We start from the raw sequence: 16,243 nt of genomic DNA on the forward strand, positions 1-16,243 counted from the left end.
GGGATCAGTGGAGAAATAACTCCAGAAAGAATGAAGGGATGGAGCCAAAGCAAAAACAACACCCACTTGTGGATGTGACTGGGGATAGAAGCAAAGTCCGATGCTGTAAAGAGCAATATTGCATAGGAACCTGGAATGTTAGGTCCACGAATCAAGGCAAAGCGAAGTGGTCAAACAGGAGATGGCAAGAGTGAATGTCAACATTCTAGGAATCAGAGAACTAAAATGGACTGGAATGGGTGAATTTAACTCAGATGACCGTTATATCTATTACTGTGGGCAGGAATCCCTCAGAAGAAATGGAGTAGCCACCATGGTCAACAAGAGTCCGACATGCAGTACTTGGATGCAATCTCAAAAATGATAGAATGATCTCTGTTCGTTTCCAAGGCAAACCATGTATCACGGTAATCCAAGCCTATGCCCCAACCAGTAACACTGAAGAAGCTGAAGTTGAACCGTTCCATAAAGACCTACAAGACCTTTTAGAACTAACATCCAAAAAAGTTGTCCTTTTCATTGTAGGGGACTGGAATGCAAAAGTAGGAAGTCAAGAAACACCTGGAGTAACAGGCAAAATTGGCCTTGGAGTACATAATGAAGCAGGACAAAGGCTAATAGAGTTTTGCCAAGAGAACGCACTGGTCATAGCAAAAACCCTCTTCCAACAACACAAGAGGACTCTACACATGGACATCACCAGATGGTCAACACTGAAATCAGACTGATTATATTCTTTGCAGCCAAAGATGGAGCAGCTCTATATAGCCAGCAAAAACAAGACCAGGAGCTGACTGTGGCTCAGATCATGAACTCCTTATTGCCAAATTCAGACTTAAATTGAAGGAAGTGGGAAAACCACTAGACCATTCAGGTATGACCTAAATCAAATCCCTTATGATTATACAATGGAAGTGAGAAATAGATTTAAGGGACTAGATCTGATAGACAGCAGTGCCTGATGAACTATGGACGGAGGTTTGTGACATTGTACAGGAGACAGGGATCAAGACGATCCCCATGGAAAAGAAATGCAAAAAAGCAAAATGGCTGTCTGAGGAGGCCTTACAGATAGCTGTGAAAAGAAAAGTGAAAAGTAAAGGAGAAATGGAAAGATAAGCATCTGAATGCAGAGTTCCAAATAGCAAGGAGAGATAGGAAAGCTTTCCTCAGTGATCAATGCAAAGAAATAGAGGAAAACAATACAATGGGAAAGACTAGAGATCTCTTCAAGAAAATTAGAGATACCAAGGGAACATTTCATGTGCTGAAGCTGAAACTCCAGTACTTTGGCCACCTTATGCAGAGTTTACTCATTTAAAAAGACCCTGATGCTGGGAGGGATTGGGGGCAGGAGGAGAAGGGGACAACAGAGGATGAGATGGCTGGATGGCATCACTGACTCGATGGACTTGAGTTTGGGTGAATTCCAGGAGTTGGTGATGGACAGGGAGGCCTGGCGTGCTGCGATTCATGGGGTCGCAAAGAGTCGGACACGACTGAGAGACTGAACTGAATTGAACTGGCAGTCTATAATTTGCCCTTCTGTCAACCACTTTACACTTTTCTTGACTAAGACATGGACTTATATTTTAAGCATATGCAACAAAGCAAAAGGTTGTACAGAACACTTTTTCACATTTAAGCATTTATAGTGATTAGAAAGTAAGACAGTATTTTAAAGGCTTCATACTTTTTCCCTTTTCTATTCTAGATATGATCTGTAATGTTTTTATGTATATTTCCTCTGTAAACAGAAGTACATACTGCACAGACATCCTTAAAAATGTTTGGAAAAAACAATGCAAAGTGTTTTTCAATGAGCATGATTTATGAAGAAGCAAAATAATAATTTCCTTAACAATGAACTGCAAATTCAGTTAAAATATTTGTAAGTTGCTGAGAAGGTATACAATCACAAAATCATGTGTAACTTTAAAAAAAATTGTAGCAGACCTTAGAAATCATCTGGTTCACTTCTACATGTGAAGCAATTGAGTTGAAATTCCTTCAAAATAAGGAAGTAGCAGTAGTTAGACTGGACTTCAAGTGCAAGAAAAAAATAGGCTTTGTAATTTAAAAAGAAAATAAAGCAAAAAAATAAAAAGCCAGAGTGAAAAAAAGTCTCTACAACAAAACTATGTGAACTTTGGCACGTTACTTAACTTTTGGGGCCTGTTTCTTCATCTTTACAAAAGCATAGACTTTAATAATTCTGTCGACCAAAGTGTTGTTAATTTGAATTCATATTCAGGAAAATAACTTTGGCTTTATTCATTAGAACTTTACTGAGTATCTATGTGCTAGGCAATGTCTTTAGCAGACACACAAAGGACTAGGAACCTATAAAGCTCTGAATAAAAACTAGCATTTGTTCCCTTACTTATATCTTTAATAAACATTATTGAATACCGTGTGTGCAAGCAATGGAAATACAATGGAAAAGTAAAACAATCCCTGCTTTCAGCTTAAAATCTTAGTACGGGAAATTCAACCAACAACAATATCTAAAGTGCTAAAACTGAAACCAAGTGCTCTGATAAACACCAATATGATAAAGAGGGTCCACTTTTGAGAAAATATTTAAGCCAAATCCTCAAAGATGAAAAAGCAGCCATACATAAAGCTGGGGAAAGATTATTCGTGATAAGTCAAGGTACACAAAACTCAAGAGAAAATAAAGTTTGACTTACGGAGAAATTTTCAGTTTTTAAACTCCATTTCTATTGGAGTCCTTTTCTTTCTACAATAAGGCTGTCTGAAGCAACAAAAAAATTAAATTCTACAACTTTGGATACTTGCCAGTAAAAGCAAAGAGCTAAATAAGCACAGGATGAATACAAAGACTACATAGCTATAGATGTCTGCTGGACCAAACAGTGTGTCCAAATGAATGGAATCAAAGCTAGACAGTGATAAAAAGAAGACTGTGGTATCCGGATTTTATTTTGTAGGCAATGTAACACCAGTGAAATATCTGAATGTGGAAAATATGATGAAAGATGTAGTACTTTAAGGAAATTTTAATGTCACAAATATGCAAGAAAGATTAAAGCAAAGAAATAAATTATTACATAACAAGGGTTAGGTAAAGAGGGTCTAATTTCAGCAGCTAAAACAGAAAACAGTACTATAGATATGCTACATCCAGACACGGCAAGAAACTGCACGTATGAAACAAAGACTATCTCTAAGGCCAAAAACACAAGGGTGTCACAAACAGGAAGGAAAGAGAACCAGAGCTTGTGACACAGGGAGTTCAAGAAATCTGATATGAATTCTTACATTTTTAAAATTTTATTTTAATTTCTCAATTATCCAATTTATTCTTCTTCATAAGTAACACTGGCATACATTAAGATTCTTTTATCTTTCTTCCAAGTGGTTTTATACAACTAAACAAGCAACTCAAGAGGTATAATATAATTACAAGAGGAAACAGTATGTGTTGACACTCCCGCCTAATCCAGGTGAACAATTCAAAGGCATGTTTGCTTTGGAAATGTGACAGCAAATGACAGTTAGTCAAAAAAGATTCACCAAAAACTACTTTAGGGACTTAGCTGGTGGTCTAGTGGTTAAGACCCCATGCTACCACTGCAATGAGCAGAGGTTCGATCCCTGGTCGGGAACTATTAATAAGATCCCACATGCTTCTCAATGCAGCCAAAAACACAAAACCCACAACCTACTGTAGATACAAGGCACTATGTATAGTAGTTACCACACACTGGCTCTCAAACTCTAAAATTTGGGTTTAACCCTAGGCTCTACCATCAGCTCTGAAAGCTCGGGAAATTACTCAACCCTATTTTCCAATAAGTGATAGCTGTCCACAGGATTAAATGAATTAAAACATACAATATGCACAGAAAAGTAACTGCAATATAATAAATACCCCAATTTAGCTATTATTTATATTGTGCAAGGCACAGGTGGGAATGATTGTGAAATAAGAAAGAATCATCAATTCCAGGAACTATTTAGGGAGACAAAAGTACCTTTAACAACTTGAGAACAATTAGTACAAGATCAGAAATAGAAAAGATTAATTCAAGTTTATGAAATGCTTCAAGCAAAAAGGCTGTAAGTAGTTATGATGCTTTGTTCAGAAAACATCCCATCAGATAAGTAACACAGCTGGCAGTGAACAGCAAGAGATTCCTTCAATGCTTAAACTCATTAACTCAAATATTACTAATTTCATACTTGAGATTTAAGTTGTTTTAAAACTTAAGATGACGTCTGCCAACCAAAGAACCCTCACTAAGTGACTCACTGAAAAAGTAAATGAGATTAGGCCAGGGATTCCAGTAACAATTCATGACTATACACAAGGAACTCTGGAGTTTCTGGTTTAATAATGTGGGGCACATTATAATTCACAGTAAATATCACTCAACACTTTACTGAAAGACTATAGGAAAGGTTCAAACTAGGAAAAATAAAGTTGAAAGGATTTAGTGCACTTTTCGACAACGCACAAATATTTTCCTTCCAACTCTAGCAAAGGGCCTAATGCAGTTCTCACCTTAAGACATCTAAAACCAGAGAGGTGAATTCAAAATAAGTTTAGGTACATCAATCTATTGATGTATTGTTTTCTCGTATGCTTGATTCACTGACTTACAGATTGCAGATGTTCAATAAATACATGCATATAAACCCAGATGTAGAAAGTCTCATTTTCCAGCACCACAGCTGTGCTACGTGCATTCAAACTGGCTAGATACACATTTCATCACTTTCTCCAAAGCATGGCCATTAAACTTATCTTGTCAAAATAAAATGAATCCTGCATTAATATTTTTGTTTCACTTGATACTATTTTAGTAGGTTTTGTCATAACATCTAACACCTACTGAAAAAGAAAAACTCACAAGTTAACTATCATAAACAACAGACTTTCTAGAGATTATTCTTAGTAAGATTTAGCCTTTTAGCTTAAGGACTTTGGTAAGAGCACAAAATCTTCTAAAAATAATTTAAGTCTGCAGGAAATAAATTATTATGGCAGGATTTGGATATCAAGTACAAGGATCCCTACAGGACTAACAGATGTGCTTTAGGCAAGTCCAAGAATTCCCTGAATTATGCAAAAATTATAATAATATTTGCAGAGGATGAGATAGTTATCACCTATTCCATGAACGTGAATTTGAACAAACTCCAGGAAATAGCGGAGGACAGAGGAACCTGTAACAGTCCATGGGATTGCAAAGAGTTGGACACGAATTAGTGACTGAACACCAACATATGCAAACATATTTTTTATACAGAATATAGCTCCCTTTTTTTAAAAGGTCCCCCACAACCCAAATTTAAAAAGGGGCATCTATTCTTTTTAATGGCTGAGTAATACTCCATTGGGTATATGTACCACATGAGGTGGATGAAACTGGAGCCTATTATACAGAGTGAAGTAAGCCAGAAGGAAAAACATAAATACAGTATACTAACGCATATATATGGTATTTAGAAAGATGGTAACAATAACCCGGTGTACGAGACAGCAAAAGAGACACTGATGTATAGAACAGTCTTATGGGCTCTGTGGGAGAGGGAGAGGGTGGGAAGATTTGGGAGAATGGCAATGAAACATGTAAAATATCATGTAGGAAACGAGTTGCCAGTCCAGGTTCGATGCACAATGCTGGATGCTTGGGGCTGGTGCACTGGGACGGCCCAGAGGGATGGTATGGGGAGGGAGGAGGGAGGAGGGTTCGGGATGGGGAACACATGTATACCTGTGGCGGATTCATTTTGATATTTGGCAAAACTAATACAATTACGTAAAGTTTAAAAATAAAATAAAATTAAAAGGGGGGGGGCATGTAAAATAGATGCTGAGAAATGGTTTTCACTCATTTTTATGACTTTTTAAGCCATAAGAGCTTTTTGCTAAAATCCAATGTTTCTGATTATCTTTTTTATTTAGTTATACCATTATTCTTTCAGTCCTTTTCTGGAGTGCTACTACACTAACTGGGCTTAACTAACTAGTCTTCCTTTGGCATGAAAATGTTGCCTTTCTGATAGCCCAAGAATGTTTTCCTGTGTTTGCCATTTTCAAGTTGATTTAATAAAACTAGAGAGGGTTTTGTCTATTACTTGATATTTTAGTAAGACACATGAAATATGTTTTTTGGTATTTTAGATACTAGTAAAACATCCAAATACAACAAATACGTTTTCATTTTAACAAAAAAGGATATTGATGTGTCACTGTCAGCTACAGCAAATCAGCCTCCAGTAAACAGACCAGGTATCCCCTGGTTTGACCACTGAATGACTATGAATTAAGTGCACTTTTAGATGTTCTCAAAGGCCTGGCCAAGCTTTAAGTGTCATGAACAAATTTCAATTCCTCTAGATCTTTCTCTGAACAGAAATACACACTTCCCCAAAACTGTTTCTAGGCATCTTGCTGGTGGTGGTGGTTTAGTCACTAAGTCATGTCCAACTCTTGCGACCCCATGGACTGTAGCTAGACAGGCTCCTCTGCTCATGGAATTCTCCAGGCAAGAATACTGGAGTGGGTTGCCATTTTCTTCTCCAAGCCATCTTAGGGCCCTCCAGTATATCCTACTCTGACCTTTATGTCAGTAAATTTTAATGGGAAGTTAAAATTTTATCCTAATTTGGGGCCTAAAAGTTTGTGCATCCACATATTAAATTCCAACAGATTATATAACCCCAAGACCACCACTAATGACTAGAACCAAAGACAAAATCTAGATGCAAAAAAAGTCTTTTATACAGTAGGTTAAATGTCTTTTACTCATTCATTCACCCATTCACTTGGACATTAGGTCCCACTGTGTAGCCAGCTGTGGGGATTCAAAGGAAATAAAATATAGCTCTAATTATGCTTAGTCACTCAGTTGTGTCCAATTCTGTGTGACTCCATGAACAGTAGCCCTGTTTGTCCATGGGATGTTCCAGGCAAGAACACTGGAGTTACCATTTCCTTCTCCAGGGGAATTCTCATTTAGTGTATCAGAAAGATTTCACATTTTTAAAGGGTGACTGAAGGGACATGCAGATTGCAGCCTAACTTGAACATTACACATTCAAAAATTCAATACTGAACATACCTACAGGTAATTTCTGCCCATCCTGAGCATCTTCCTTTGGTATTATTTCTACAGTATTTGACAGCAATAGAACAAAGAATACGTGAATAATTTTAAATTTTATCCTTTACTAAGGATATCTATCAATTACATGTTAAAATGATACTTCAAACTTAAAGTACAAAAAAAAAAAACCTAAACAAAGCACTATTCTTACAGCAGACTAAAGGGATTTCCCTCCTTTATTAAGTTCTTATTTGGGGATGTATGAATTTGTACTCTTCCTAAGAGGCATGGCGCTAAAAAAAAATTACAAAGATCATTCTTTTCCTCCTGTTTCCAAAATTTTGTAAGTCACCCTAGATGATCATGAGCTGAGTTAAAGTTAAAAAATTAATATGTACAAGTACCTCATCACAACATTTCCCAGCTGAATTTTTTTCCAAATGACATTTCTGCAAATTAAAATTATTAAATAAATTCAGATTCAGCAAGCAGCTGCTGGGTGATAAGGAATTTTAACTTGAAAGCAACTGTGTAATCTGGCAATCTAATCTTGTAACTCAAATCCAGTAAAACAAATTAGAAGTGAAAAAATCCTAATAATTTTATGATGTGGGAATATATTTCAATATATGTTTAATGTGGGGTATTGGTCACCTAAGATCATTCAAGAGAAAAAAATTCATTTAAATTAGAAACTGGATATACCTTTTAAAAAATTTCAACAGTATAATAAATGCTCTATAAAACTGTTAGCTGAAAGCTTAAAGAAAAAATTCTGTTTTAAGAACAGCACTTATTACCCAAAATACTTCACAAAACGTTGCATATTATAAGATATTTAGCTTGGACAATAGATAACTCTGAAAAACGTTCGTTAAATATTTTAAAAAGCAAATTAAATTTTTCTCCACCAGCTAAATTTCTGTACTTTTACTATGAGAATGTCATTCAAATTTCTAAAATAATCCCTGACTTTAAACATCTCTAATATATGTACTTCTTTTTAAAGCAATACTGTCATAAGATGCATTTGTAAAATTACTTAGATTTAGACAAAAGTAACTGAAAAACTTAAAGGGGAAGCCTTGAACACTATTAATTTTTTCCCCACATGAAAAGTACAGATAGCAGCAGAATACCCACTAAGTGAAAATATTAACTGGTTTCGAAGGCACATTGTTAGTTACAACATCTGAAGTGGGATTTATTTGACGAATTCTGTGAAATTTTCAGAATATTTGCTGCAACTCAAGTAGAAAAGAGGCAAGTGTTCACATACTATGTTAGCTTGTAGTCAAGAAAGACATTTCAACTAAAATTTGTCAACCCCCCAACATGAAATCACTTAGACATTGCTGATGTAGTATTTGGATGAATTTCTGTATAGAAGATTTTTTCAGACTGACAGTGTACTCAGTGCTTCAAGGGCTAGGTAAAATTAGTTCTCTTTTGGTCAACAGTGCCTAACTTCCACTAGATGAATCTTGGTCTCCAATCCCACTGTCCAGTGCCTGCCTTACATGGAGTTGTACTTCACGGGACCACATAAAGTGTTTACATTATAAAAGGCTTCTAGGTCACTTGGTTCAAATGTAATAGCCGGTTTCATTAATCTTCCAGGAGCAAGGGAACTCTCTCCTATAATTCTCAGGTTGATAAATTTGATTTTCCAAGTATTCTCCACGAAAGGGCAGCGGATGAGTCCAAAAATTTGTTCAAAAATGCCCAAACAAGTGTTTCCTCGGTGGACAGTCCCAGCAACTCCAACCATAACAAGACCATGGGGAGAAGCAGCATATTTTAGTCCATGGGAATCTAGGTTGGGACTGAGAAAAAGATACTCCTCTTTCACTAGTGACAGCAGACGAAGGCTCACAATTTCTGCTCCATGGTAGTCTATCACATTTTGTTCAGATGTGTTGTAATAAAACCTAAGCTTGACATCGTGCCAGAAGTGCTGTGGCCCCCATTCATCTTGAGGTGGTCCCAGAAGAGGATTCTGAGAATTCAGAAGTTCAAAGAACCACTGACAGAATTCTTCACCTAATCGACGAAAATCAACCTTTTCGGCGTTTTTTTCTTCTTTCTCCTGCTGATTAATAAAACCAAAGTTAATTCTCATACTTATTTTCTATCTAGGCTATTTCAGAGTCAAGTTTTCATGTACTAGTTGTAGCAGAAAGGAAATGAACCACCTATGAACTCAATGATAGTACATTCTTTCTCAAAACAGGGAGGCCATTTAAGAAACTCTCAGTTTAAACTTCTGACACTTCTAAGAAATTAAGATTCAACCAAGTCTCTTAAAATATCAGCATAAATTAAGTCAATAATAATGATTTACATAAGCATTTTCTCTTGATTGTGGCAGTGAATCACAGGTATGTTACCTGTCAAAACTTTCAAACTGCTTTAAATGAATACACCTACTGTGGTATATTTCATATGCAGCAAAGTTTATAATAAAACCAGTCTTTAAAAGACACCTCTAAATTTGATTGAAATACATTATTTTCTATGATTGGGATTAATTTCATACACAGGAAGTATGTTTTCCAAAGGAAATACTGTAAAAATACACCTGATAGACTACCATTCTAGTCACCATGTATTCCAGAGCAGAGTACTTCACCCAGATGTTTAAGATCTTATATTTACTGGGCACATGCTACTACTAAATGTACTGGGCACTGCTTGGCACTTAAGTGCTATTTCCTTCTATCTTCACAAGTCTTATGACACGGATTTATTGTTATGCCTGTTTTATAAAGAAAACAAGGCCCCCTAATTTGAAGTCACATCTATATGATTTCAAAGTTAACACTCTTTTCAGTACATTAAGGAAGCCCTAGAAGATCCTTTCCTACTGTGAAGGCAAACATCTCTCACTTAATTTAATGTGAGTGTGTAGTTTAAAAACTTCAAGTTATCTAAAGGGTCAATAGATATTTAAATATTCACACAGTATTTAAAATGCACAGTAGAAACACAAAGAAATACAAACAGCCAATGTCAGTTGGAGGAAGTTACTAAAATGGACTTTTTTTATAGATAACAAAAATTTCTTTCATTTATGCAATTTAATGCCAAAGAAAGTCTTCAAAATAAGAAAGGGCTTACAACAGCATTCTTTTAAAGAAGGAGAAAAAAAATTAGAGAACCAGAGGCTAAATTAAAATTAAATTGACCCTGCAGTCTATCTTGGAAAGGGGCATGGCAACCCACTCCAGTATTCTTGTCTGGAGGATTCTTTGGACAGAGGAGCCTGGTGGGCTAGTCATAGGATCACGACTGAAGTGACTTAGCATGCATGCATGCAGTCTATCTACTGTCTTTAAAAATCAAGTCTCCATTTGATAAAGGGCTGCAAAACATTTTTCCCTCACAAATCAACAAAATACCACATATACATTACTAAATATAAAAAAAAAAGGTTCAAAAGGTAGGGGATATATGTATATCTATGGCTGATTCATGTTCAAGTTTGACAGAAAACAACAAAATTCTGTAAAGCAATTATCCTTCAATAAAGACAATTTTTTAAAATACTTTGTCTTTGGTGCTTTACTGCTCTTTCTTTAGGATGCAAAAGACATAAAGCTAAAATTATAAAAACTAAACATTAATTAACCACGTCACCCCAGATCTATGATTAGCTAAAGATTCTTACACAAAACTATGGTTTAGGATATTACTATGAAATCTGTTTTACCTGTTCAGAGAGTCTAATGTCCTCTGTCTTAACTGGCTCTGGTGTTTCCTTCAATTTTGGTTGTAACTGCTTTTTCCAGTAATCCTTTGCATGCTGAATAAGATTGTGTTTTTCAGTAGCTGGAGGTATAATAACACCCTGTGTTGCCAAGTACTTAAATATGATTTCTCGGTGGACTTTTCTTCGCCTCAAAAGTTCTTCTACACTTTGACTGTAGACTAATATTGCACGAATGGCATCTAAAAGAAAATTGTAAAGATTAGCAGAAAATCATGAGTCACTTGTAAATTTGTCCAGGGTTAGCAGAAACACTATCAAATGATATTTTATAAACTCTTCTCATGGCATTATTGCTTTTGTATGAGATGGTTATCATTTTTAAAAACCTGGTTGTCAGGTTTTGGGTTTTAAAAAAAATTTCTCTATAAATTTCCCTACCTAAAATTCCTCCTTCCTTTTACTTCTCGTAAGATATTGTGAATTTAAGCATTTTAAGGAATAGTTGTATTTTAAGAAAAAAACTGAAGAGAAAAAAAAATTCTTTCTAATAAGGTCAATAGACCTACATTCATTTACAATCTCTAAAAACAGACAAAATTACAATTCTTTTCAGTTCAATCTCCTTACTCTACAAATAATGAAAGTCAGGGATACATAAGGCATCAATCATCATACCTGTAAGAAGTGGCAGAGCCAAGACCGTCTCTTTTTTTTTAGAGAATTTCTGTTAAACAGACTAAACATTATTTTTATATGTGTGAGGTATGAAAGTAGTGAAAGTCACTCAGTCGTGTCCGACTCTTCGTGACCCATTGGATTATACAGTCCATGAAATTCTCCAGGTCAGAATACTGGAGTGGGTAGCCCTTCCCTTCTCCATGGGATCTTCCTGACCCAGGGACGGAACCCAGGTCTCGGCATTGCAGGCGGACTCTTTACCAGTTGAGCCACAAGGGAAGTCCAAGAATACTGGAGTGGGTAGCTTATCCCTTCTCCAGGGGATCTTCCCAACCCAGAAACTGAACCGGGTCTCCTGCACTGCAGGTGGATTCTTTATCAACTGAGTTATCAGGGGAGCCCGTATGAAGTATACAGAATGGCAATAAAATGAACTCCTATATACACACGACACAGCTTAAGACATAGGAATAATTAGTATCTTTGAGGTCCTCACTTTACCTTTCCCTACATAATGCTATTCCCTCTCTCTCTTTACCTTACATGTAGATACTCTCCTAACTGCTATTTATCATTTCCTCGATTTTCCTTCTTTTTGGCTGCCCCTCGGGGCTTGTGGGATCTTTGTCCTTCGACCAGGAATTCCAGGAATTGAATCCAGACCTCCAGCTGTGGAAGCACAGAGTCCTAACCACTGGACCACCAGGGAATTCCCTCAATTTTCTTTATAGTAGTACAACGCAACCATGTATCCCTACAGAATATAGTTTGGTATTTCTTTGAATGGTCTATAAACCTAATCCATCACTATATTACTGTAATTTTAATTTTATTGTTTTTGAGATTAAGCTATGTGGATAAACACAGCTGTAGTCAACTGATTTCCAGTACTCTACCCAAGGTAATTACAGACTATGCCACAAGGCATTTACTTTTGTTTTATAGACTTATTATGTGTATCCAAATACAAATACTATTGCTTTGAACATTCCCACACTATTGGTGAATTTAACTAGAACTGTAATAGATTAAAATGCTGAATATAATTGACGGTGGATCTAAAAGCAAACAAGAAATGAAACTACCCAGTACACTAATGTCTCCCAGCCCAGAAGGGCAAGGAGAATGATCATCACCCGGAACCTGTTACAAAGGTAGAATTTCTGGGCCTGCTCCAAAACTACTGAATCAGAACCTGCATTTTAACAAAATCCCTGAGAGATTCATGGGCACATTTAAGTAAGCAATCTTCCATTTTAGGAGATAATATCAAACTTGTTTTCCAAAGTAGTAGTTCCAATTTACACTCCCCAGTAGTTGTCAAAGACTTCACAAGATAAACAATACTTGAAGTTTATATGTTTAGTTTTTGGAAATTTGGTACATATAAAAGAGACCATATATTTTCGGATTTTATTTCATTGCTTTCTAAAGATGTTGACTATCTTTTCTTATGCTCTCCCCGCCCCTTCCACCACCCCAGAAATGATTCTTCACATCAACCTAACATTTTTGTATGAGGTAGTTTCATTTCTTGTTTGCTTTTAGATCCACCATCAATTATATTTTAATCTATTCATCAATAGTGTTAGAAGGTGATTACCATGTAAAATACATAAATGCCAAAGAACTACATTAATTCTAAAATTATTTTCAGTCTAACGTCTTAGAAATTCATTTGGTGTTCATGGTTCACTTTCAAATGAATGATCTTAAACGGAGAAAACGTAAAAGGTCTTAAAAGAGAAAGGCAATTTTAAGAGGCAGACTCTGATACTTAAGTCATAAACAATATAGGAGTCAGAAATTTTCCCATTTTAAAGTAAATTTCAGCAAATTTAAAATAAAACTGGTCAGGTAATACACAAAATGATAAAGGCTTAACGTTCAAGCTACTCATTACATTACAACCAAACAATATTTGTAATCCATGAAATCTACTCTATCGAAATGTTTATTTGGTTCTGAATGTAGTCCTAGTACACAGAATCATCTCTGAAAAAATTTGGATCCAAAAAGAGACTTAGATTCAAACCGTCTACTGCTCTTTTATCACAGCAGTTGTTTTAAGCTCATAAAGCATGAGACTGATAGTGTTTTTGATATCCTCCCCAAGCTCAAGAAAATAAGCAGCAGCTGATACTCCTCCCCTGATCGAAACTGAAAAAGGAGAACACCCGACTTCCCGAAATTTCTTTTAAAAAATCACTATTCACGTACCTTGAATTTTCGAAACGAAACAAGCAGCATTTGCCCATAACATTTAAAGGATTAAAACCTGGAAAGCAGCGCCATTTTCAACCCACCATTTCCCCCAGTGCTTGGCGAGGCGGGGATGAGCCATGGATGGCTACGAGGCAACACAGCAGCTATACTGGCCACGATTCCCAGGGGTTCCGTCCAAGTGCAGTCGCGGACCGGCCGTGAGCGAGACCTACCACGGCCTCCACTCACACACTCCGGCAAGCTGGGGGCCGAGCGAGGCCTGAGGAGAGATGGCCACCCTTTGGGGGTTGGGGGGTGGGGTCTACCCTTACCTTGGCGGTCCTCAGGCTGCACCAGACGGTTGGTGATAGTGTCGCAGAGGGCCATGATCTCATCGTTGTCCAATAGGCTGAGCAGGTTACGACAGCCCTCCATCTCCGTGTAGCTGAGCCCCGTCATCTCGACCCCCAGAATGGGGGGAGAGGACGCCGCCAACAATGTCGCTTCCTTAGGCCCAGCGGGCCGGCGCCTTGGCAACAGATACCGGAAGTGCCTTTCCGGCCGTTCACTGCTAAGGAGCCTCGGGTATTCCAGACCCGTGGGCGGAAGTCGTAGTAAATGAGGGCACTCAGGAAACTCGGTGCCCCGATCGGTGGTTCCGGGCTGCTGGGAACCGAGAGAAGTATCTCGCATCTCACTTTAGGGAAGCTCCGCGTTTACACCGGAACGCCGGCCTTCCACAAGATAAAACGAAACCCTCAATTCCTCAGGAGTCACGCCTCCAAAAGAGCGCCTGGGAGGCCTGCGTAGTACAGGTGCGTGGAAAGCTGGCGTCGGCCCCCGCGCAAGGCGAGCTCCCGAGATGCAGCGGGGCCGACCAATGGAGGCGTCTCCTCCCCGCCCGCGGGGCCGGCCCCTCGGCAGCGCTCAAAAGTTGTCTGTGGCTACTTCAGAATTGGGTGGTACACCTGAAGTTTTATATTCTTAAGTTACATAGTTGTGTGTTGAAACAGTCTGGCGTTGTTTAACGTTGTACTTGGAAAAGTTTAGGAAGACTATCACCTACCCTATGCCACGCCTGTCCGCCTTTCAGCTTCACTCGCCAACAAGCTGGGGTCTGCTATTGCTTCTCTTCTGATTCTCGCCGGCTTGGCTTTAGTCGAGGCATTATCGGGAATGGTTTAATGTTGGGGACTCTGAAAACCAGATTGCCAGAATTTTATTCCGTCATTTATTAACTGTGACCTTGAGCAAGCTCTTTGGTCTCCCAGTTTTCTTTCTCGAAATAGATACAGTAGAGATACCTACCTGATGGGGTTGTTGGAGCGGGGGAGGAGGGTGAAGAACCGTAGCGCCTAGAAAGAGCCCAGTATGTATTAGTTCATCATTTACTAATTTACAAATGTTAGTGTCAACATTTACGAGAGGCTTAAATGCACTGTCACTGGCTTCTGTCTCCTTCCGTTGTTTTAGCCACCGTTTAGATTTATTAACATTAATTAGATTATTGCCAGTTAGTAGCTAAAATGTGCACACTTGCATATCCAGATGACTTGCCAGTGGATGTCATTTAGGGTACATTTTAGTTATCAGATACCAATTCTTCGGTTTTCATTAAGCGTTGATCGCCTACCATGAGAAATGACACATACTCTTCTCCGAGAAGCCTTTGGGAGTGTTGCAAATAAAGAGATAAGTGCTCATAATACTGGTGCGGAGCCACATGAAAGACATGCCCAAAGTGTGTGTGTGTTTAACGTATTTACTGAGCATTACTCGCTCACTTTAACTTGCCAGGCACTGTTCTTTATGCTGGGAACAATTATAGGTCTTTTCAGTTCAGTTCAGTCGCTCAGTCGTGTCTGAATCTTTGTGACCCCATGAACCGCAGCACGCCAGGCCTCCTTGTCCATCACTGACTCCCACAGTCCACCCAAACCCATGTCCATCGAGTGAATGATGCCATCCAACCATTTCATTCTCTGTCGTCCCCTTCTCCTCCTGCTCTCAATCTTTCCCAGCATCAGGGTCTTTTCCAATGAGTTAGCTCTTCATGTGAGGTGGCCAAAGTATTGGAGTTTGAGCCTCAACATCAGTCCTTCCAATGAACACCCAGGACTGATCTCCTTTAGGATGGACTGGTTGGATCTCCTTGCAGTCCAAGGGACTCTCAAGAGTCTTCTCCAACACCACAGTTCAAAAGCATCAATTCTTCGGCGCTCAGCTTTCTTGATAGTCCAACTCTCACACCCATACATGACTACTGGAAAAACCATAGCCTTGACTAGACGGACCTTTGTTGGCAAAGTAATGTCTCTTTTTAATATGCTGTCTAGGTTGGTCATAACTTTCCTTCCAAGGAGTAAGCGTCTTTTAATTTCATGGCTGCAATCACCATCTGCAGTGATTTTGGAGCCCCAAAAATAAAGTCAGCCACTGTTTCCCCATCTATTTGCCATAAAGTGATGGGACCGGATGCCATGATCTTCGTTTTCTGAATGTTGACACGACTGGGTGACTGAACTGAACTGAACTGAACTGGGTTGAGATAGTTAAACAGCAAAAC

General features: G+C 38.2%; 1 protein-coding gene across 2 annotated transcripts; it reads right to left on the reverse strand.

Moving 5' to 3' along the window:
* Positions 1-8,258: 8,258 nt before the first annotated feature.
* On the reverse strand, positions 8,259-14,539 carry LOC104994383 (chromosome unknown open reading frame, human C3orf38). Of its 2 annotated transcripts, none has more exons than XM_010847918.1 (3): positions 14,010-14,539; positions 10,795-11,033; positions 8,259-9,174 (listed from the first exon to the last, which is right to left on the reverse strand). In XM_010847918.1, exons 1-3 carry the CDS (start codon positions 14,368-14,370, stop codon positions 8,599-8,601), a joined length of 1,176 nt encoding a protein of 391 aa, XP_010846220.1. In that variant the 5' UTR covers positions 14,371-14,539; the 3' UTR covers positions 8,259-8,598. The 2 variants fall into 2 exon arrangements, with proteins under 2 accessions (XP_010846220.1, XP_010846221.1); XM_010847919.1 differs by having other exon boundaries at positions 8,262-9,171.
* Between the last annotated feature and the right edge of the window lie 1,704 nt (positions 14,540-16,243).

The sequence above is a fragment of the Bison bison genome, unplaced genomic scaffold, assembly GCF_000754665.1.
Source record: "Bison bison bison isolate TAMUID 2011002044 unplaced genomic scaffold, Bison_UMD1.0 scf7180017864258, whole genome shotgun sequence".
Taxonomy (NCBI): Eukaryota; Metazoa; Chordata; class Mammalia; order Artiodactyla; family Bovidae; genus Bison; species Bison bison.

What these genes read in the sequence shown, in the direction of transcription:
- LOC104994383 (XM_010847918.1), bottom strand. Translation starts at nt 14,370, where the DNA reads ATGCGAGATACTTCTCTCGGTTCCCAGCAGCCCGGAACCACCGATCGG. An exon ending in GCAGCCTGAGGACCGCCAAG is followed by an intron (nt 11,034 to 14,009) that starts GTAAGGGTAGAC and finishes ATTTTCTTTTAG; the next exon opens with ATGCCATTCGTGCAATATTA. An exon ending in ACATTAGACTCTCTGAACAG is followed by an intron (nt 9,175 to 10,794) that starts GTAAAACAGATT and finishes TTTATTAATCAG; the next exon opens with CAGGAGAAAGAAGAAAAAAA.